At 59.2% G+C, this 21790-nt stretch overlaps 2 protein-coding genes across 8 annotated transcripts; one reads left to right on the forward strand and one right to left on the reverse strand.

Annotated features, from left to right (window-relative positions):
- The first annotated feature begins 620 nt into the window (after positions 1-620).
- Positions 621-10555, forward strand: CCKBR (cholecystokinin B receptor). 2 transcript variants are annotated; one of them, XM_068142044.1, is made up of 5 exons: positions 621-1221; positions 2759-3010; positions 4474-4723; positions 7777-7904; positions 8267-10555. In XM_068142044.1, exons 1-5 carry the CDS (start codon positions 1065-1067, stop codon positions 8788-8790), a joined length of 1311 nt encoding a protein of 436 aa, XP_067998145.1. In that variant the 5' UTR covers positions 621-1064; the 3' UTR covers positions 8791-10555. The 2 variants fall into 2 exon arrangements, with proteins under 2 accessions (XP_067998145.1, XP_067998155.1); XM_068142054.1 differs by lacking the exon at positions 2759-3010.
- A 1490-nt stretch (positions 10556-12045) lies between these two features.
- Positions 12046-21691, reverse strand: LOC137442914 (folate receptor gamma-like). Of its 6 annotated transcripts, XM_068142095.1 has the most exons (8): positions 20652-21691; positions 17113-18303; positions 16067-16599; positions 15750-15921; positions 14395-14583; positions 13288-13423; positions 12988-13091; positions 12046-12651 (listed from the first exon to the last, which is right to left on the reverse strand). In XM_068142095.1, exons 4-8 carry the CDS (start codon positions 15885-15887, stop codon positions 12343-12345), a joined length of 876 nt encoding a protein of 291 aa, XP_067998196.1. In that variant the 5' UTR covers positions 15888-15921; positions 16067-16599; positions 17113-18303; positions 20652-21691; the 3' UTR covers positions 12046-12342. The 6 variants fall into 6 exon arrangements, with proteins under 6 accessions (XP_067998196.1, XP_067998167.1, XP_067998205.1 ...); XM_068142066.1 differs by lacking the exon at positions 20652-21691 and having other exon boundaries at positions 17113-18689; XM_068142104.1 differs by lacking the exon at positions 20652-21691 and having other exon boundaries at positions 16067-16585; positions 17113-17130.
- Positions 21692-21790: the final 99 nt, after the last annotated feature.

The raw sequence follows: 21790 nt of genomic DNA on the forward strand, positions 1-21790 counted from the left end.
ATGGGGACAGGGATGAGATGGAGCAAGGAGGGACAGGGATGGGGACAGGGATGGGATGGAGCAAGGAGGGACAGGGATGAGATAGAGCAAGGAGGGACAGGGATGGGGACAGGGATGAGATAGAGCAAGGGGGGACAGGGAGGGGGACAGGGATGAGATAGAGCAAGGGGGGACAGGGAGGGGGACAGGGAGGGGGACAGGGACTGTGACCAGAATGGGGATCAGGATGGGGACAGGGGTGAGATGGAGCAAGGAGGGACAGGGATGGGGACAGGGATGAGATAGAGCAAGGAGGGACAGGGACAAGGACAGAGATGTGAATGGAGATAGGGACAAAATAGAGACAGAAATAGGACAGGGATGGTGACAGGGACTGGGACCAGGATGGGGACAAGACAGGGGCAGGGTGGGACAGGAACTGGGATGGGATAGGAACAGGAACTGGGATGTGGACAGGAACATGGGATGGGATGGAGAGAGGAACCTGGGGTGGGACAGGAACCTGGGTTGGGGACAAGAATTGGGATGAGGACAGAAACTGGGATGGGGGTGAGACAGGAACCTGGGATGGGATGGGGATAGAGACAGGGCTGGGATTGGGACGGGGATGGGAACTGGGCTGGGATCAAGGATGGGGGCAGGAACAGGAATGGAGACAGGGAAAGATGCGGAGATGGCAGAGGCTGGCTCCAGGATATGCCAGGGGGCGCCCGGGATAAACAGGAACGGGGACTGCGGGGTGGGGGGGGGGGCACAACTCTGGACCCCCGAGGACACCCCCAGGGACCCCTGGTCACAGCCACCTCCTTTCCCGGTGCCCCCCTGCCCGCTGCCGCCCCCGCATCCTCCCGGTGCCCGGTACCACCCCCCCCTATCCCCCTCAGCGGCTCCTCCCCGGGGCTCCCCCCCGCCTCCCGGTGCCGCCTCCGCCGGGAGCCGCCTGCCGGTCACTCTCCCGGTGGCTCCGGAGCCGAAAGGAGCATCCCGGGGCTTCCCGGGGCTCCTCCCGGTGCCACCGGAGGGGGGGGGGGGGTCCCGGTACGCGGCGGGGGGCTTCCGGTACCATGGAGCCCTCAAGCTTTAACGAGACGCTGCCAGAGCTTCTCTGCCGACCCGGGAACGGTTCCGGTTCCATCAACGGGACCGGGAACGGCGGCACCGGGAACGGCTCCGTTTGTGACCTCCTGAGGAGGGGCTTCCGCGGGCCACCGGCACCCACAGGTGAGACCGGAGGAGGGAAAAGGAACTGGGACAGGGGGGAGTGGGGAGGGATCCACCGGTGACACCCTCCCGGCCCCGGTGCCCTCCAGTGATTATCCCGGTGCCTCCTGGCGCCCGCCCGGTGCCTCCTGCTACCGCCCGGTGCCCGTGACCCTCCTGCCCGGTGCCCTTTAGTGCCTCCCAGTGCCTCCCGCTGCCTCCCGCTGCCTCCCGGTGCCCGTGACCCTCCTGCCCGGTGCCCTTTAGTGCCTCCCGGTGCCTCCCGCTGCCTCCCGGTGCCCGTGACCCTCCTGCCCGGTGCCTTTTAGTGCCTCCCGCTGCCCCTGCTGCTTCCCCGTGCCCCTTGGTTCTCCTGTCCAGTGCCTCTCAATACCTCCCAGTATACCCCACTGTGCTCGCCAGCACCTCCCAGTACATCCCAGTGTACCCAGTGTTCCCCAGAGTACTTCCCACTGCTTCCCACTGTACCTCAGAGTGCTTCCCACTGCCTCCCAGTGTACCCCAGAGTGCTTCCCAGTGTACCCCAGTACATCCCAGTGTACCCCAGAGTGCTTCCTGGTACATCCCAGTGCCTTCCAGTGTACCCCAGAGTGCCTCCCAGTACATCCCAGTGTACCCCAGAGTGCTTCCCAGTGCCTCCCAATATACCCAGAGTGCCTCCCAGTACATCCCAGTGTACCCCAGAGTGCTTCCTGGTACATCCCAGTGCCTTCCAGTGTACCCCAGAGTGCCCCCCAGTGCCTCCCAGTACATCCCAGTGTACCCCAGAGTGCTTCCCAGTGCCTCCCAATGTACCCAGAGTGCTTCCCAGTGCCTCCTAGTACATCCCAGTGTACCCCAGAGTGCTTCCCAGTGCCTCCCAATGTACCCAGAGTGCCTCCCAGTGCCTCCCAGTACATCCCAGTGTACCCCAGAGTGCTTCCCAGTGCCTCCCAATGTACCCAGAGTGCCTCCCAGTGCCTCCCAGTACATCCCAGTGTACCCCAGAGTGCTTCCCGGTACATCCCAGTGTATCCACTGTACCCCAGAGTGCTTCCCAGTGCCTCCCAATGTACCCAGAGTGCTTCCCAGTGTCTCCCAGTACATCGCAGTGTACCCCAGGTTGGCATCTCCTCAGCTGGGTTGGCATTTCCTGAGCCAGAGTGCCAGCAGGGGACTGAGGTGGCACCTCCTCACAGGGGCTGGCACCAAGAAGCTAAGGTGGCATCTCCCCATCTGGGTTGGCATCTCCCCAGCCAGGCTGCCAGCAGGGACTGCAGTGGCACCTCCCCAAAGGGGTTGGGCACCAAGTTGCTAAGGTGGCATCTCCTCAGCTGGGCTGGCATCTCCTCAGCCAGGTTGGCATCTCCTCAGCCGGGCTGCCAGCAGGGTACCGAGGTATCACCTCCCCAAAGAGGTTGGCACCGAGACGCTGAGGAGGTGCCCACATCCCCTGGGCTGCCACCCAGGTGCTGAGCAGCTCAACCTCTCTTCCTCCCTTCCTCCTCCCTGCCTTGCTGGGGTGTGCCCTGGGCTGTGCCCGGGGTTGGTGCCACAGGGCTGGAGCTGTGGGCACGGCTGGTGCTCTATGGGCTGATCTTCGGGCTGAGCGTGGTGGGCAACGCCCTGGTGGTTGGCATCCTGGCCCTCAACCGGCACCTGAGGACGGTCACCAACCTCTTCCTCCTCTCCCTGGCACTGAGCGACCTGCTGCTGGCACTCTGCTGCATGCCCTTCACCCTCCTGCCCAACCTCATGGGCACCTTCGTCTTCGGAGAGGGCATCTGCAAGCTCATGGCCTACCTGATGGGTAGGTGGAGGGGCACAGGGGCTCAGGGTGGGCAGCTGGCTCCTGAGAGGGTGGCACCAGGATGGGTAGCGGCAGGGAGGGGCTGCTGGGGTGGCACCAGGATGGGCAGTGTGAGCAAGATGGCACCAGGATGGGCATCTCCTTGCATCTCCTTGGCTGGGGTGATAGCAGAATGAGCATCTTGGCCAAAGTTCCACTGGGGTGGCACCAGGATGGGCCTCTTCTCTGAGGTGCCACCAGCGTGGGCATCTCCTTGGCTGGGGTGCCAGCAGGATGAGCATCATGACCAAAGTTCCACTGGGCTGCCACCAGGATGGGCATCTTGACCAAGGGGCCACCAGGATGGGCATCTTCACCTGGGTTCCACTGGGGTGCCACCTGGGCAGGCATCTCCTTGGCCAGGGTGGCACCAGAATGGGCATCTCTTTGGTGGCCCTGGGCTGCCCCTGGGGTGGGCACCTCCTTACCTCCATCCCCTGGGGATGGGGGGGAAGCCAGCTGAGCGAGGCTGCTGAACTGGCATCTCCATCCTCCTGAGCACGCAGTCCTCTGCCCTGGGCTCCTGGGCTGCAGCAGGAGAAGTGTGGCCAGCAGGGCCAGGAGGAGATTGTCCTCCTCTGCTCCACCCTGAGGAGACCTCACCTGGAGCTGTGTGTCCTGCGCTGGAGCCTCTGTGCCAGGAAGGATCTGGAGGTGCTGGAAGGTGTCCAGAGACACCATAGCTCATCTTGGGTCTCCTCACCTCATTTTGGGTCTCTTCATGTAATTTTGGATCTTCTCAGGTCACCTTGTGTCTCCTCATGTCATCTTGGGTTTCTTTTGTCATTTTGTGTCATTTTGGATCTCCTCATGTCATTTGGGGCCTCTTCACGTCATTTTGGGTCTACATCTCCCTCTCTGCTCCACTCTGCTGAGACCACAGCTGGAGCATTGTGTCCAGTTCTAGAGCCTCTGTCCCAGGAAGGATCTGGAGGTGCTGGAAGGTGTCCAGAGCAGGGCCACGAGGAGGAGCAGAGGGCTGGAGCTGCTCTGCTCTGGAGACAGACTGAGAGAGTTGGGGTTGTGCAGGCTGGAGAGGAGAAGGCTCCCAGGAGACCTTCTTGTGGCCTTCCAGGATCTGCAGGGGGCTCCAGGAAAGCTGGGGAGGGACTCTTGAGGGTGTGAGGGAGGGATAGGACTGGGGGGGGATGGAGCAGAACTAGAAGTGGGGAGACTGAGATTGGATGTGAGGAAGAAGCTCTTCCCCATGAGGGTGGTGAGAGCCTGGCACAGGTTGCCCAGGGAGGTGGTGGAAGCCTCATCCCTGGAGGTGTTGAAGGCCAGGCTGGAGGTGGCTGTGAGCAGCCTGCTGTGGTGTGAGGTGTCCCTGCCCATGGCAGGGGGCTTGGGACTGGCTGAGCCTTGAGGTCCCTTCCAAGCCTCTGATGATTCTCTGATGGTTGTTCTACCCCCTTCCCCTGCAGGGGTCTCGGTCTCGGTGTCCACCTTCAGCCTGGTGGCCATCGCCATCGAGCGGCACAGTGCCATCTGCCACCCGCTGCAGGCCCGCGCCTGGCAGACTCGCTCCCATGCCTGCAGGGTCATCGGTGCCACCTGGACCTTCTCCCTCCTCCTCATGCTGCCCTATGCCATCTACAGCACCACCCGGGCAGGGCCCTCCAGGGCCGTGCAGTGCATCCACGACTGGCCCAGTGAGGAGGTCCGGCGGGGATGGTGAGTTCTGGGCAGGGGCACCCGAGCCTGTGCCACTGGGGATGCCAGCTATGGGGGCATTGATTTGGCTGAGGTGCCACCAGGATGGTAGACACCTCCACCAGGCATCCTTCCCATACCCAGGTGCCACCAGGGTGCCATTTGTGGGGGCATTGCCTTGACTGAGGTGCCACCAGAGTGCCACCATGATGGCAAACTCCTCAACCAAGCTTCCTTTCCATGCCAAGGTGCCACCGTGATGGCAAACTCCTCAGCCAGGTTTCCTTCCCATGCCCAGGTACCACCAGAGCACCACCATGATGGTCAACTCCTCAACTAGACTTCCTTTCCATGCTAAAGTGCCACCAAGGTACCATCTATGGTGGCATTTTCTTAGCCAAGGTGCCACCAGGGTGCACTCTGTAGAGGCATTGACTTAGCCAAGATGCCACCATGATGGCAAATTCCTCAAGCAAGCTTCCTTCCCATGCCAAGGTGCCGCCAAGGTGCCCTCTGTGGTGGCACCTTCTCGACCAAGGTGCCACCATGATGGCAAACTCCTCCACTGGGCTTCTGTCCCACACCAAGGTGCCCCTGTGCTGCTGCTTGGGGTGGGCAGGAGGGCACGAAGGGGTTGAGGGCACCTTTGGAGAGGTTGGAGGGTGTGGGGTGGTGGAGTCATGGGAGGCTTTGGGGTGGGAAGAGTTTGGATCCTGTGGTTCCATCATTCCATGACTGCATAATTCCATGGTTCCCTGGTTCCATCATTCCACCATTTCATGGCTCTGTGAGTCCCTGTTTCATTCCATGACTGTACCATTCCCTGGTTCCATGACTGCACCATTCTGTGGTTCCATCATTCCACAATTACATCATTCCCTGGTTCCACCATTCCATGGTTCTGTGATTCTCTAGTTCCATCATTCTGGTTTTGCATAATTCCCTGCTTCTGTGGCTGCAACATTCCACAATTCCCTGGTTCCGTGGCCCCACGACTGCATCAGTTCCCAGTTCCACAACAGCATCATTCCATGATTGCACCAGTCCCTGGTTCCATGGTTCCACAATTGCACCATTCCACGGTTCCACCATTCCATCATTTCATGGTCCTGTGACTCCCTAGTTCCATCATTCTGTTTTTGCACCATTCCCTGGTTCCTGGGTTCCATGACTGCACCATTCCCTGCTTCTGTGCTTCCACCATGGCATCAGTCCTTGGTTCTAGGGTTCCACAACTACACCCTTTCCTGGTTCCATCATTCCATGACTGCATCATTCCATGGTTCCAGCCACCCACTGTTCCATCACTCCAGGATTGCCTCACTCTATGGGTCCCTAGTTCCATCATTTCCTGGCTCCATGCTTCCATCATTCCATGATTTCCTGGTTCCCTGGTTCCACCATTCCATGACTGCGCCATTCCACTATTACATCATTCCCTGGTTCCATCATTCCATACTTTTGTGATTCCCTAGTTCCATCAATCTGTTTTTCCATCATTCCACGGTTCTATGATTTCCTGGTTCCATCATTCCATGACTGCATCATTCCCTGCTTCCATTCTTCCACAATGACACATTTCCCTGGTTCCATCATTCCAAAATTGTATCATTCTCTCATTCCATCTTTCCATCATTCCATGGTTCTGTGATGCCCTAGCTCCATCATTCTGGTTTTGCATCATTCCCTGGATCCGGGGTTCCATGACTGCACCGTTCCCTGGTTTCATGGTTCCATCATTCCAGGATTGCCTCACTCCATGCTTCCATCATTACATAACTGCAACATTCCATGGTTCTGTGGGTCCACAACTGCATCATGCCATGGTTCCATCTTTCCATGGTTCTGTGACACCCTAGTTCCATCATTCTGGTTTTGCATCATTCCCTGCTGCCATGGTTGCAACATCGCACAATTCCCTGGTTCCTGGGTTCCACAGTTGCATCATTCCCTGGTTCCTTCATTCCACAACTACACCATTCCATCATTCCACGGTTCTGTGATGCCCTAGTTCCATCATTCTGGTTTTGCATCATTCCCTGCTTCTGCAACGTTGCACAATTCCCTGGGTCCATGGTTCCATGACCGCATCATTCCCTGGTTCCATCATTCCATGGTTCTGTGATTCCCTACTTCCACCAGTCTGGTTTTGCATCATGCCATGTTTCCATCATTCCCTGGTTCCACCCTTCCATGGTTCCAGCCAAGCACTATTCCATCATTCTAGAATTGCCTCACTCCATGGTTCCCTGGTTCCATCATTCCACAACTGCGTCATTCCCTGGTCCCAGGATTCCATCATGCCATGGTTCCATCATTCCCTGGTCCCAGGATTCCATCATGCCATGGTTCCATCATTCCATGACTGCATCATTCCCTGGTTCCAGAATTCCATCATGCCATGGTTCCATGATTCCCTGGTCCCAGGATTCCATGACTGCATCATTCCCTGGTTCCAGGATTCCATCATTCCATGGTTCCATGATTCCCTGGTCCCAGGATTCTATAACTGCATCATTCCCTGGTTCCACGATTCCATCATTCCATGATTCCATGATTCCCTGGTTCCATCATTCCATGACTGCATCATTCTATGGTTCCAGGATTCCATGGTTCCATGCCTGCATCATTCCATGACTGCATCATTCCCTGGTTCCAGGATTCCATCATTCCACGGTTCCATGATTCCATGATTCCCTGGTTCCATCATTCCATGACTGCATCATTCTATGGTTCCAGGATTCCATGGTTCCATGCCTGCATCATTCCATGACTGCATCATTCCATAGTTCCCTGATTCCATCATTCCCTGGTTCCAGGATTCCATCATTCCATAGTTCCCTGGTTCCATCATTCCATGATTCCCTGGTTCCACCATTCCCTCAGTCCCTAGTTCCAAGGTTCCACCCTGGCTCTTTCATTCCATAATTCCACCACAGTTTCATCGTTGCTCATTCCATGGTCCCATGTCCCCACACCCTGGGTGCTCTCCCCACTCCCTGTCCCCATGCCCTGGGTGCTGTCCCCCATCCCCACACCCTGGGCGCTGTGCCCATGCCCCGTCCCTGTGCCAGGTACGTGCTGCTGCTGCTGCTGCTGTTCTTCCTGCCAGGGTTGGTGCTGTCAGTGTCCTATGGCCTCATCTCCAGGGAGCTCTGCCGGGGGCTGCGCTTCCAGATGGACCTCAAGGGGCAGTCCCCAGGTGAGGACCTCACCAGCCTTGGCCAACGGCTTCCAGCTGCCACCAGCCATGACTGTGCCCCCAAGGTGCCACCAGCAACCTGGGGTTACCCCAACCACCCCCAAGTCCCTCTCCATGCCCAACTCCCCATGGCACTACCACCCATGGCCACCTGCCTGGCAGGTTACCCCCCCCACCTCCCAGTACCTTCCCTGTGCCCACCTCCCTGAAGCACCACCACCCATGCCCACCTCCCCCCAGTGCCACCACACCCCCCACGTTCACCTCCCTGGGGGGTCACCTTACCCACCTCCAAGCCCCTCCCCTGCGATGCCCACCTGGTGCCCACCTCCTCCTCGCTCTTTCTGTCTCTCCCTCTGCAGCTCTGGTGGCCGGCGAGGAGGACGGGGACGGCTGTTCGCTGCCCGCGGTGGCGCCTGGCACGGGGCTGGAGCTGCGGGGAGCGGGGGGCGGCAGCGGCGGGGAGCGGGCACGGGTCAGCAGCTGGCACGCCCAGCTGGCGGCCAAGCGGCGGGTGATCCGCATGCTGGTGGTGATCGTGGCCCTCTTCTTCCTCTGCTGGCTGCCCATCTTCGCCGCCAACACCTGGAAGGCCTTCTCCCCCCGGGCTGCCCAGCGGGCGCTGGCTGGCACCCCCATCTCCTTCATCCACCTGCTGGCCTACGTCTCGGCCTGCGCCAACCCCCTGGTCTACTGCTTCCTGAACCGCCGCTTTCGCCAGGCCCTGCTGGCCGCCGCCGCCCGCGCCAGCCCCTGCCGCCCCCGCGCCCGCCCGTGCCAGCCCCTGCCCCACCACCACCCCCAGGAGCTGCCCGCCGCCCCCGCCAGCAGCGCCTGGCACTCCAGGGGCAGCTGCACCACCGTCAGCAGCCTGGGCCCACCCTGACGGGGGGGCTGCGCCCGCAATGTGCCCGGCCTGCGTCCAAAAATGTGCCCAGAATGTGCCCAATTTGTGCCCAGATCTGCCCACTTTATGCCCACCTTGTGTCCAGAATGTGCCCACTTTGTGCTCAATAAGTGCCCACCCTGCACCAAGCAAGTGCCCAGAATGTGCCCACATCTGCCCACTTTACACCCACCTTGTGTCCAGAATGTGCCCACCCTGTGCCCAGAATGTGCCCACCTTGCACCAAACAAGTGCCCAGAATGTGCCCACTTTGTGTCAAGAAATGTGCCCACCTAGTGCTAAACAAGTCCCCAGAATGTGCCCACCCTGTGCCCAGAATCTGCCCACTTTGCACCCACCTTGTGTCCAGAATGTGCCCACCCTGCACCATGCAAGTGCCCAGAATGTGCCCACTTTCTGCTCAAAATGGTACCCACCTTGTGTCCAGAATGTGCCCACATTATGCCCAGCAAGTACAAAGAACGTGTCCACCTTGTGCCCACAGTGTGCCCCCTTTCTGCCCCCAAAATGCACTCTCTACCCAACCTGTGCCCAGACTCTGCCCACCTTGACCACCAACACCTGGAAGGCTGTCTTCCCCAAGGCTGCCCAGGGGCACTGGCTGGCACCCCCACCTCCTTCATCCACCTTCTGGCCTACACCTCGGCCTGTGCCAACCCCCAGTCTACTGCTTCCTGACCTGCCACTTCTGCCAGGCCCTGTTAGCCGCCCCCCTGCCCACCCCTGCCAGCCCCTGCCCCACCCCCAGGAGCTGTCCCCCACTGCCCCCAGCAGTGCCTGGCACTCTAGGGGCAGCTGCACCACTGTCAGCAGCCTGACGGGGGGCTGTGCCAATAATGTGTCCACTTTGTGCCCACAATCTATCCACAAGGTGCCCAATCTATGTCCAGAATGTGCCCACTTGGTGCCCCAAAATGCACCCACTCTATGCTCAATCACAGTCCCAAATTTGCCCACTTGGTGCCCATCTTGTGTCCAGAACCTGACCACTCTGTGCCCAGAATGTGCTCAACTGGTATCCAGAATGTGCCCATTTAATGCCCACCTTGTGTCCAGAATGTGCTCACTTTGTGCCCAAAATTTCTCCACCCTGTGCCCATCTTGTGCCCAGAATGTGCCCACTTTCTGCCCCCAATAATGTGCTCAACCTGGACCCAACCTGTGCCCAGAATCTGCCCTCTTTGTGCCCAGCCAGTGCCCAGCCTGTGCCCCCTTTCTGCCCAGGATGGTGCCCATCTCCTTCCTCCCCCTGCTGGCCTGGGCCTGTGTCAATCTCCTGCCCTGCTGCTTCCTGAACTGCTTCCACCAGCCTGGGCCTACCCTAACAGGGGGCTGTGCCCAGAATGTGCCCAACCTCTGCCCACCTCCTGCCCAGAATGGGGCTACTTTCTGCCCAACCTGTGACCAGAATATGCCAACTTTGTGCCCAAAAGTGTACCCACTCCATGCCCAAATCATGCCCACAACCTGCTCACCCTGTACCCTGTTTGTGCCCAACCAGTGCCCAGATTGTGCCCCCTTTCTGCCCCAAAATGTACCCAGAATGTGTCCAGCAAGTACACAGAATCCGGCTACTTTGTGCCCAACTTATGCCCACCCTCTACCCACCTTGTACCCAGAGCATGCCCCCTTTCTGCCCAAAAATGTGCCCATCCTCTGTCAACTACTGTCCAGAATGCACCCACTTGGAGCCCAGAATGTGCCCACCCAGTGCCCTCTTTGCATCCATGGCCCTGGCAGGTGCCTCCAACCCAAGCCCTCCCCTGCCCCTGCCCGGTGCCTCCAACCCAAGCCCTCCCCTGCCCCTGGCAGGTGTCTCCCACCCAAGCCCTCCCCTGCCCCTGGCAGGTGTCTCCAACCCAAGCCCTCCCCTGCCCCTGGCAGGTGCCTCCAAGCCCAGCCCTCCCCTGCCCCTGGCCGGTGCCTCCAACCCAAGCCCTCCCCTGGCCCTGGCCGGTGCCTCCAAGCCCAGCCCTCCCCTGCCTCCACCCTTCACAGCCTTGCTGGGAAGAAAACAAGAGAGGAGGCCTGGAGGAAGGACCATTTCAGGTCAGCATTGGATCCAAAACCCAGGGCAAGGGTAGAAACCTGACCCAGCTTCATCAGGACATCAGCAGCCCCACCAAAGCCATCAGAGATGTGAACCTGAGAGCTGATCAATAGCCTGCAGGAAGGGCAGGGCCTTAATTAATGGCCAATTGATGGCCTCTCGGGGTGGCCTGATGGAAGATGTCCTCCCTTTGGCGGCTCCCCGTGGGCACCTGATCTTCCAGCTGGCACCTGAGGGGCAGCAGGAGGAGATGGGTTGGAGGCTCTGAGATGATGGCTGGGGTGGGGGAGAGGACCTCAGTCATTGCTAATTAGGTTTGGAGGCAGGAGGTGGGGGGAGGGGAGGAGGAGAAGTCAATGGTGGTGAGATGCAGAGTCATGGGCTGGGGGCAGTGGGAGGAGGAGGAGGAGAGAGGTGGGTTGGGGTCTACTGGAGGAGGGGGCAGGAGCCACCCTCAAGAGGAGAGGACCAACCCCAGGAGCCATGCCCACCACCAGAAGACTGCCACCCCTAAAAGGAAGACACCCTGTCCCCCCCAGAAACCACTCTACCACCAAAAGAGCACCACCCCCAAAAGGAGCTACCCTCCCACCCCAAGAGGAGGACCACCCTCAGGAGCACCCCTTTCCACCCCAAGAGGAGGGCCACGTTGAGGAGCCACCCCTCCACACCCCCCCCCCCAAGAGAAGAGGGCCACCCCCCCAAAGGGGCTACCCTTCCACCAAATGAGGAGCACCACCCCACCACCAAAAGACCCCCTCCAAAAGAGGGTCACCTCCAGGAGTCACACTCCAAGAGAAAGGCCACTTCTAGGTGCTCCCCCTCCACCCTCCAAAGGAAGACCACCTCTAGAAGCCACCCTACCACCAGGAGAGGATCCCCCTTCCTGCCCCCAGGAGGGCTGGAGCCACCCCTCCACCTCCCCGAGGTTAGGGCCCTGGTTCTTCTCCCCCAGCCCAGCTGTGTCCTGCTGCAGAGTCCCCCGGTGGCTGCGTAAGCATCTCTGCACCTCCTCCACCACCACAGCCCTCCAGGGCCCCCCAGGACCCTCTAACATCTTCCCCTTCTTCCTACCTACCCTCCAGGAGGGCCCCAACCCCACCACCCCTCCAGCGTCAGCCCAGCAGCTTGTTTCACCCCCAGGAGGCTTCTACCTCCTCCCTCCTCATTCACCACTGCAAGGCTGAGCCAGAAGCTTCTTTTATTGTCATCTACAACACACCAGAGCCTCAAGAAGCTGCTTGAAGGACCGACCCCTCAGAACTGAAGACCTTGGAAGGAGCACAACCAGCCCAACCCACAGCCAGGTGGGGATGGAGAGCTTCTAGAGAAGCCAAAGAGCCTTGGGACAGCCAGGCTGGAAGTAGAGGTAGATATCAAGGCCCACCAACATCACTCCTGGAGGTGTGCAGCTCCACTCCTGCAGCAGTCCAAGGTTCAAGGAGAGGCCCCAGAGAGGCTCCAGCTCCTTCCAAAGGTCACTACAAGCACCAGAGGCACCAATAGGACCATGCCAGAGCAGGGGAGAGGACTCCTGGCCTTGTCCACCTCAGGAGTCGTGTTGTCCACCCAAGCTGAAGTCCTCCTCCTCCAGGCGTAGTACTTGGCCACCACCACGTTGGGGTTGCCCTGGGCAGGGTCAAACCACATCTGGATGCAGCGGCCGCTGCCCCTCTGCAGCGTGGTGTAGCTGTAGGAGTGGGACCAGATCTTCTCACACAGGTCCTTGGGGTGGGGGAAGACCTCCCTGAAGGGTCTGCACATGGAGCCCCAGGGGCAGCGGTTGGTTCCTGGGGGGGCAGCAGCAAGAGGACATCACCAGGAAGTTAGGGCACTGCAGCCAGGAGGACCAAGGCTTCCAGCCCACAGCTCCTCACCACTGATGGGTCTTGGCTCTGGGACTCCTCACCCATGTCCCAGCACCCAAGAGGACCAAGGCCTCCAGCCCACAGCTCCTCACCACTGATGGGTGGTGACTCTGGGACACCTCACCCATGTCCCAGCACCCAAGAGGACCAAGGCTTCCAGCCCACAGCTCCTCACCACTGATGGGTGGTGACTCTGGGACACCTCACCCATGTCCCAGCACCCAAGAGGACCAAGGCTTCCAGCCCACAGCTCCTCACCACTGATGGGTGGTGGCTCTGGGACTCCTCACCCACGTCCCAGCACCCAGGAGGACCAAGGCCACCAGCTCCCCACAGCTGATGGATGGTGCCTTGGCCACCACCTAGTTGGAGAGAGAGGTGGAGAGGAGCATTCCATGGTCTTGGGTCCAACCCCCACACTGCTAGGAGGCTTCTCCCACCAGGCTGAGGAGATGTTTGCTCCACAGTGTCCATCATGGAGCCCCAAGGCCAACAGCTGGCTCCTGGAGACACCCCCAGAAGAACACCAGGACACTGCACCCCTGTCCTGCCACCAACCTGTGGCCCAGTTCCAGCCCTTGTGCCAGTTCTCCTTGCAGGTGACAAAGTCCTTGCAGTCCTCCCACCACTCCTCGCAGTCCTCCTTGCAGAGGGGCACGTGGAGGATCCTCTCCCTGCGCCAGCTGCTGTCCACCTGCAGACCAACGGGCCCAGGACCCTTGGAACTTGGGGAGCAGGACACTGCCCCATCCAAGAGCTTCCCTGTGTCTCCAGGGCTGAGCCCAGAGGGCTTCAGCCCCACAGAGACCACAGGGGGTGCTCCGTCACTTGGTTTGACCACCCAAGGGGAAGCCACCAAAGACCTTTCACTCAGTCCCAGCATGGTGCTGGTGGGAAGGGATCTCCAGAGCTCAGCCAAGGCCAGGGGCACCCCCAGCAGCTTGCCCTGGGCAGAGCTTGGAAGCTCTCCACACAAGGAGACTCCAGAAGCTCTCTAGGCAGCCTGCTCCAGGCCTCCAGCATCCTCAAAGCCAAGAAGTTTCTCCTCCTCAGGTGGAAGCCTCCCCCTGGGGGCCTCTCCAGCTGGGGAGCCCAGAACTGGCCCCAGGACTGCAGATGTGACCTCCTCAGGGCAGAGCAGAGGGGCAGCAGAACCTCCCTGCCCCTGCTGCTGCTCACACTCTGCTCCATGACCCCAAGGACACCTTTGACCTCCTTGGTCCCCCGGGCACCTTGCTGGCTGCTGGGCACCTCCTTGACCCCCATCTCCTTCTCCTGGCAGCTGCTCCCCAGCAGCTCCCCCCTGGGCTGTGCTGCTGCAGGAGGTTGTCCCTGCCCAGGGGCAGGACCCTGCCCTTGCCCTGCAGGAGGTTCCTCTGCCCCAGCTCTCAGCCTGCCCAGGGCTTCTTGGAGCCAATTCCACCCACAGAAAGCTCCTGCCAGACATCTCAGAGGACTTCCAACTGGAGGTTAACCAACCCCTAGCAGGTTGTGGGGGGTCACCCCCCACCCATCCAAGCCCCCTGGAGGGGGCCACTCCTCACCCACCCCCAATTCCCCGGGGAGGCCAACCCACCCCCACCCCCCCAGCCCCCAGGGGCTGCCAATCCCACCCCTTCCCCCCAAGCCCCCAGGGATCTCCCTGGGAGCAGCCCTTGGTCCTACCTGGTCGATCCATGGCCCCAGGTTGGGGGAGCACTCATAGAGGCAGGTGTCCTGGATGAAGTGCCGCTTGCACTTGGGGGGCATCACCCCACAGTGGTTCCAGTTGAAGCTGTAGAGGTTGGATTGGTCTCTGTGAGCCTCTGCAGTGGTGTTGGCTGTGCAGCAGGCATTGTCCTTCCAGGGAGAGCACTGCAGCAGGAGACAGAAGCCAGCAGGTGAGACCCCACCTGGAGCACTGCACATCCCAGATCTGGAGCCTCTGTGCCAGGAAGGGTCTGGAGGTGCTGGAAGGTGTCCAGAGCAGGGCCACGAGGAGGAGCAGAGGGCTGGAGCTGCTCTGCTCTGGAGACAGCCTGAGAGAGTTGGGGTTGTGCAGGCTGGAGAGGAGAAGGCTCCCAGGAGACCTTCTTGTGGCCTTCCAGGATCTGCAGGGGGCTCCAGGAAAGCTGGGAAGGGACTTGTGAGGGTGTGAGGGAGGGATAGGACTGGGGGGGATGGAGCAGAACTAGAAGTGGGGAGACTGAGATTGGATGTGAGGAAGAAGCTCTTGCCCATGAGGGTGGTGAGAGCCTGGCACAGGTTGTCCAGGGAGGTGGTGGAAGCCTCATGCCTGGAGGTGTTTGCAGCCAGGCTGGAGGTGGCTGTGAGCAGCCTGCTGTGGTGTGAGGTGTCCCAGCCCATGGCAGAGGAGCTGGAACTGGCTGAGCCCCTGGGATACAGGGAGGGAAGATCCAATGTCCCCCTTCCAGTACCTGGAGGGAGCCTGCAAGAAGGTTGGAGAGAGAGGCTGTTCCCACAGGCCTGCAGTGACAGGATGAAGGGCAATGGCCTCCCTTGGGGCTGTGTAGCCCTCTGGAGGGCTTGATGGTAGGACAAACAATCCCTAAGCTACAGCATCACCACCCCAGGAGGGCCAGGGAACCCTCCTCCTCCTCCTTAGGGATGAAGGGTTCAGGGCTGCAGCAGAGTGGAGAGGAACACCAGGAGAAGGTTGGATCCTCAGCAGGAGCCAGAGGCAAGCTGAGGAAGAGAAACAAACTCCCTTCTCCTGCCACCTTGGCTTGGTCCTAGCCCCATCTCCAACAGGGGCCTGGGATGGGGGGCAGTACAGTGGGGCAGGGGTCTTCAGTCTGCCAGAAGAGGTCCTAAGACTGAAGGAGAAGCAGAGGAGGAGGTCCTCTTCTCAGCAGCTTCACCTGGGCTACCTAAGGTGACTGAAGGAGGTACCACTGAGGTGGCCACATCTACCCTGGCCTTCTGCAAGAAGCAAGCAGCCAACAAACAGGTCCCAGGGCCAGGAGGAGAGGTCAAGGAGACCCCAACAGTCCCAACCAAAGCCACCAGCAGAGTCCTACCTGCTCATAGAGCTTCCCCTCCGGGCCAGGCTTGGTTTTGTGGTGCTTGGCATCCATGCAGACATTCAGCAGAGAGTCCCTCGTGGACACCACCAAGCTGGCAGCCCACAGGACCAGCAACTTCTGCCCCACTCCCATCTCCACAGCTGGATGAACTGGGAGGTGGATGGAGCTGTGGAGAAAAGGACACAGGCACAAGGAGGGCATGAGCCTGGTGGAGCAGGTCCAGAGGAGGTCACAACCACGAGGGGAGGGCAGGAAGCCCTCTGCTGGGAGGACAGGCTGGGAAGAGCTTGGCCTGGCCAAGCCTTGCTGACCTTTGAAGGCCACCGCCAAGGCCAAATCATTCCATGAAGGTGGTTTGCTAGCAGAAGCAGCAGAGGAGCTGTGTGGGAGCCCAAGTTCTCCTGAGGCCTCAGCAGCCATGGAGTGCTTTGGGTTGGAAGGGACCTTTCAAGGTCCCCTAACTCCAGGGACGTCCCCTAACTCCAGGGACATCCCCAACTCAGGGCAGGTTGGGAAGAGCTCCAACCAACCTGACCAGGAATGGGACATCTCCAATCTCTTTGGGCAACCTGGGGCCAGGGTCTGGCCACCCTCAAACTCTTCAACCAGAAGATGGGAGGGGACCACCCAAGTCAGGGTCCCTCTGCATGAAGCCACCAGGGGTGGTGCAGAGCTTCCATCTCCCCAACCCTCCTGCCACCAGGTGTTGCCAGTTGAGAGTGGGTTGGAAAAGGGAGGGAGGTGTAGCACCACACTGACGTCTCCTCTGGGCCAAGAGCTGCAGGAAGTCCACCTTGACCTCAAGGAGGTGCTAAGAGAAGTCATTTCCTCTGGTAATCTTCAGCTAGAACATTGGAGGCCTACAGCTGAGGTCACCTTTGAAGTGTTCCTCAAGTGAGGCCTCCACAGGGTCACCTCTCAACCTCTTGGGGCCACCAAGAAGCTGAGAGGACCTTTGGAGGCCTCGCTTGAGGAACACTTCACAGAGTGACATCTCAGCCTCTCAGCTTCTTGATGGTCCAAAGAGGACCTTTGGAGGTCTCCCTTGAGGAACACTTCACATGGTGACCTCTCAACCTCTTGGGACCACCAAGAGGCTGAGAGGACCCTTGGAGAGGTCTGCTCCAGAAAACCCAACCCCAAAACACAAAGCAAAGCCCCCAAGACCCCACCACAACCCTCCCCCACATCAGCACTCATCAAGGTCCACCACAACCACCCAGGAGCAGGAGATCCTATTGCCAGCCTCAAAAATCACCCAAAAGCATCAACCATGGAGCAGAAGAGGACATCACAACCGGATGGATGAGAAGAAGCTACCCAAAACCACCCCAAACCCCTCAGAACTCCACCTTACCTGCCCAAAAGAAGAGAGCCAACCTCTAAACCTTCTGCAGAACCTCAAGGCCACTCCTCAGGACAGCTTCCTGGGGTCATCTTTATAAGGAGGATCTTCTGAGGCAGGTGGTGGCACTTGAAGGCCCTTCCCTGGTGTCTCTAATGAGGTTGAACCTCTGCCAGCCTTGCAAGCAGCAGCAGCTGGTGGTGGTTTCCACCAGGTAGATCTCTTCCTGGCCTTGGGACCTTCCTAAGGAGCCCGTTGACCTCTTACCACCAGTTTGGTTTCCACCATTGCATGAAGTAAAGAGAGCCAAGGGGAAGAAGATCCAAGGTTCTACCAAGGAAGGATCCCCTGATGGTGCTCCTCACAGCCTGGTTGGGTTGAAAGGACCTTCTAAGGTCATCTCCTCCAGGGACATCTTTGACCAGGGTAGGTTGCTCCAAGCCCCAACCCAACCTGATCAGGGAATGGGTCCAGGGATGGGGGCAAACCTCAACCAAAGTCTCACCACCCTCAGAGTGAGGACTTTAAGGTCCAGGAGACCCTTCCTTAGTGGCTTCCATGTCCTGCTGGCACACCCTGGGTCACCAATGACCTTCTGGATGTTCCTTCTGACCCAGACTTGTTTTTGAAGGTCTTCTCTTGGAGGTGGCAGTGCCCAGACCTTCCCCTCAAGCCTTGTCCCACCTCACATCTCCTCTCCCTTGCCTCCTCCCAGCCCAAGCCAGGTTCTCCTCACCCCTTTCCCATGGGGGAAACCTTCTTCTCCTCAAGGCAGAAGGACCTCAACCCTTGTTGAACCTTCAGATCCTGGCCCCTTGCTCCTTGCAGAGGAACCTCTGACCTGCAGTTGGGCTTTCTGGAGCTGCTGCCTGGTGGCACCACTCATGGTGGTGACAGCCTGGGGTCCTCAGAGGCCACCAGCAGCCACCAAGCTGTCAGTTGTCATCTGAGGAGGCTTTGCTTGTCCTCAGGAGCATCACTGGATGGTTGATCCCAGCTCTTTGGTTCCTCTCTCTTGTGGTTGTGATGTTCAGTAACTCCTTTCTGCTGGGGTCTTCTGCTGGCTGTCCCTGCTGCAGGTCCTTCTGTGCCCGCAGGAAGCAGCAGGACCTTGGTTGCCTTCCTCTGCTCCCAGACAAAATTGGTGTGAGGAGCACAAAGCTTGTTGGAGAGCCATGGAGCTTGGAGCTGTGATTTAGATGCCTGTGGAATGGGTTGGGTTAGAGAAGACCTTGAAGAGCTTGGCAGGTTGGAAGGACTTCTCTCCTGGTTCTCCTGACTGGGGGATCTTCTACCACCAGGCAGCAGCTCCCACCGCAACCTCTTCTCATGGGATGGGTTGGGTGGAAGGCACTTTCCAAGGTCATGGAATGGGTTGGGTTGCAAGGAACCTTCAGAGGTCATGGAATGGGTTGGAAGTGCCTTCCACCCAACCCATTCCATGATTTTATGAGCTTTGGAGGTCACTTCCACCCAACTCATTCCATGACTCCATGGCCTTGGAAGATGCCTCCAACCCAACCCATTCCATGATTCCATGGCCTCTGAAGGTGCCTTCAACCCAACCCATCCCATGAGAAGAGGTTGTGGTGGGAGCTGCTGCCTGGTGGTAGAAGATCCCTCAGTCAGGAGAACCAGGAGAGAAGTCCTTCCAACCTGCCAAGCTGTTGCCTCCTTCTGGGAAGTGGTGGATCTGGAGAAGTGATGATCTGGAGAGCTAAAGATAGCTGGAGGAGGCTTGGAGCTGTGTGGGACCTCCCTCAGGGTCCTCTTTGCTGTCTATTTTTAGCAGCTCCTGGAAGCTGAAACTTGAATTTTGATGATGTTCTGCTTGAGGTCCAACTTGGAGATGAATCATCCCTGACTCCCAGCATGGTGCTGGTGGGAAGTGACCTCTGGAGCTCAGCCAGGGCCAGGGGCACCCCCAGCAGCTTGCCCAGCAGCACCATGGCCAGGGGGGGTTGGAAGCTCTCCACACAAGGACACTCCACAACCTCTCTGGGCACCCTCAAGCCAAGAAGTTTCTCCTCATCTTCAGGTGGAGCCTCCCCTGGACTCTCTCCAGCAGTTCCCAGGCCCTCTTGAACTGGGGAGCCCAGCCCTGGCCCCAGGACTCCAGATGTGCCCTCCCCAGAGCAGAGCAGAGGGGCAGCAGAACCTCCCTGCCCCTGCTGCTGCCCACACTCTGCTCCGTGCCCCCCACCCAGGACACCTCCTTGGCCCCCAGGGCACCTTGCTGGCTGCTGGACACCTCCTTGCTGTCCCCCAGCACCCCCAGCTCCTTCTCCTGCCAGCTGCTCCCCAGCAGCTCCCCCCTGGGCTGTGCTGCTGCAGGAGGTTGTCCCTGCCCAGGGGCAGGACCCTGCCCTTGCCCTGCTTGGCCTTCAGGAGGTTCCTCTCCCCCAACTCTCCATCCTGGCCAGGTCTTGCTTGGGCCCATTCCAGATGTGGCCTCCCCAGGGCAGAGTAGAGGGTGAGGACCCTCTACTTGCTCCAGCTGAGGTTCCACTCCACCCAAGCCTCCATCCTGGCCAGATCCTCTCCACCCTGCCCAGGACCTCTCCATCCTCTCCAGGTCCAGTCCAACCTGTCCAGATCTTCTCTAACCTGTTCAGATCCTCTCCAACCTACCCAGATCCTCTCCATCCTGTCCTTGCCTCTTCTCCATCCTACCCAGGTCCTCTCTAACCTGTCCTGGTTTTCCTCTCTAACCTGTCCTGGTCTCCTCTCCAACCTGTCCAGATCCTCTCAATCCTTTTCAGGTCTCCTCTGTAACCTGTCCAGGTCTCCTCTGTAACCTGTCCAGGTCTCCTCTCTAACCTGTCCAGATCTCCTCTCCATCCTGTCCTGGGCTCCTCTCCATCCTGTCCAAGTCCTCTCCATCCTCTCCAGGTCCTCTCCAGCCTATGCAGATCAATAACCATGTCCCAAACCTCAAGTGTCCCTCCCTGTGGACCACTTGGTAGCACACAAGGTGTCCACAGTGTCTCCACAGGGTCTTCACAAGGCGTCCAGATGGACAACTTCTCTCCCTTCCATTCTGTCTCCCACCCCAGGACCTCTTGAAAGCCCTAAGGACATCTTTTGGCAGTAGCCAAACATATTCCATGGGTTCTTCCCTCCTGTCCCACCTTGGGTGGCAATCCACAGGTGGGCCCTGAGGAGCAGACATGGAGTTGAAGCTCCTTGAGCTAACAGTCTCCAACTCCAAGCACTTCCAACCTTCCTTGGGGGATCCTCTTGCAAGGTACCTTCAGTAAGGCACTGAGGGGAGGACCTTCTCATGGAGACTTTGCTTCTGGCCTCTCTTCCTGCTCCAGAGAAAGGAGGAGAAGGGGAAAGGGGGAAAGGAAAAGGGGAAAGGGGAAGAGGAAAGGGGAAAAAAAGGGGAAGGGGGAAGGAGGAAGGGGAAAGGGGGAAGGGAAAAGGGGGAAGGGGAAAAGGGGAGAAGGGGAAGGAGGAAGGGGAAAGGGGGAAGGGAAAAGGGGGGAAGGGGAAAAGGGGAGAAGGGGAAGGGAAGCAACCTCTCCATGAAGGCCTCTTGGTCGCACCTGGTGGGGAGCAACCCGTGAAGCCTCCATGGATTTGCCTTCTCCTTGGTTGTCTCCAAAGTGGAGACCCCCCAACAGCCAATCCCTCTCCACCGTGGGGTAAGGACCTCGAGGGTGGCAGGGTGGAGGAGATGCCACCAGCAGCACCCAGTAGAGGGCAGCAATGAGCTGTGCGCCACAGCCTCCCTTGGGGGGAGCTGGAAAGAAGGGTCTGGGGGTGAGGTCTGCAGGACCTTGGGGCAACATCTCCATGGTGCTGCTTGCAGAGCTCGGGGAGGGTGAGAGCTTGGCTGGCTCCAACCATGCTGGACCCTCCGGGAAGGACCAGCAGGGCAGAGGCAAACATCTCCTGGGTGACATCTCCAGAGGGTGAGCAGCAGGTGGGGTGAGACCTCCATGTGCAGTGCTGCTTGGAAGGTCCCTCCAACCCAACCCATTCCATAACTCCATGACCTCTGAAGGTTCTTCCAACCCAACCCATTCCATGTTTCCATGACTTTGGAAGGTGCCTTCAACCCAACCTGTTCCATGACTCCAGGACCTTGGAAGGTGCCTGTAGAAAGTTCTTTTGCCCTCAAGCTTCTGAACCCCAATGGCAGGAGTCATATCAAGGCAGCTGAAGAGCTTGGCCCAAGCACAGCAGGCTCAGTGCCCACCCTCATGGAAGGGCTGAGAGGACATCACCCTCAGTGCCAGCCTTCATGGAGGGGTTCAGAGGACATCATCACCCTCAGTGCCAGCCTTCATGGAGGGGTTCAGAGGACATCATCACCCTCAGTGCCAACCTTCATGGAGGGGTTCAGAGGACATCACCCTCAGTGCCAGCCTTCATGGAGGGGTTCAGAGGACATCACCCTCAGTGCCAGCCTTCATGGAGGGGTTCAGAGGACATCACCCTCAGTGCCAACCTTCATGGAGGGGTTCAGAGGACATCATCACCCTCAGTGCCAGCCTTCATGGAGGGGTGGAGAGGACATCACCCTCAGTGCCAACCTTCATGGAGGGGTTCAGAGGACATCACCCTCAGTGCCAGCCTTCATGGAGGGGTTCAGAGGACATCACCCTCAGTGCCAGCCTTCATGGAGGGGTTCAGAGGACATCATCACCCTCAGTGCCAGCCTTCATGGAGGGGTTCAGAG

The sequence above is a fragment of the Melanerpes formicivorus genome, unplaced genomic scaffold (assembly GCF_026170545.1).
Source record: "Melanerpes formicivorus ecotype bairdi unplaced genomic scaffold, bMelFor1.0.p_v2 SCAF_1, whole genome shotgun sequence".
Taxonomy (NCBI): domain Eukaryota; kingdom Metazoa; phylum Chordata; class Aves; order Piciformes; family Picidae; genus Melanerpes; species Melanerpes formicivorus.

Excerpts from the sequence above, each read along its gene's own strand:
- CCKBR (XM_068142044.1), top strand. The coding sequence starts at position 1,065 with ATGGAGCCCTCAAGCTTTAACGAGACGCTGCCAGAGCTTCTCTGCCGA. Across the intron at positions 3,011-4,473 it reads GCTCATGGCCTACCTGATGG|GGGTCTCGGTCTCGGTGTCC; the intron begins GTAGGTGGAGGG and ends CTTCCCCTGCAG. Across the intron at positions 7,905-8,266 it reads CCTCAAGGGGCAGTCCCCAG|CTCTGGTGGCCGGCGAGGAG; the intron begins GTGAGGACCTCA and ends CTCCCTCTGCAG.
- LOC137442914 (XM_068142095.1), bottom strand. The coding sequence starts at position 15,887 with ATGGGAGTGGGGCAGAAGTTGCTGGTCCTGTGGGCTGCCAGCTTGGTG. Across the intron at positions 13,424-14,394 it reads TGGGGCCATGGATCGACCAG|GTGGACAGCAGCTGGCGCAG; the intron begins GTAGGACCAAGG and ends GTTGGTCTGCAG. Across the intron at positions 13,092-13,287 it reads GGGCTGGAACTGGGCCACAG|GTGGTGGCCAAGGCACCATC; the intron begins GTTGGTGGCAGG and ends CTCTCCAACTAG.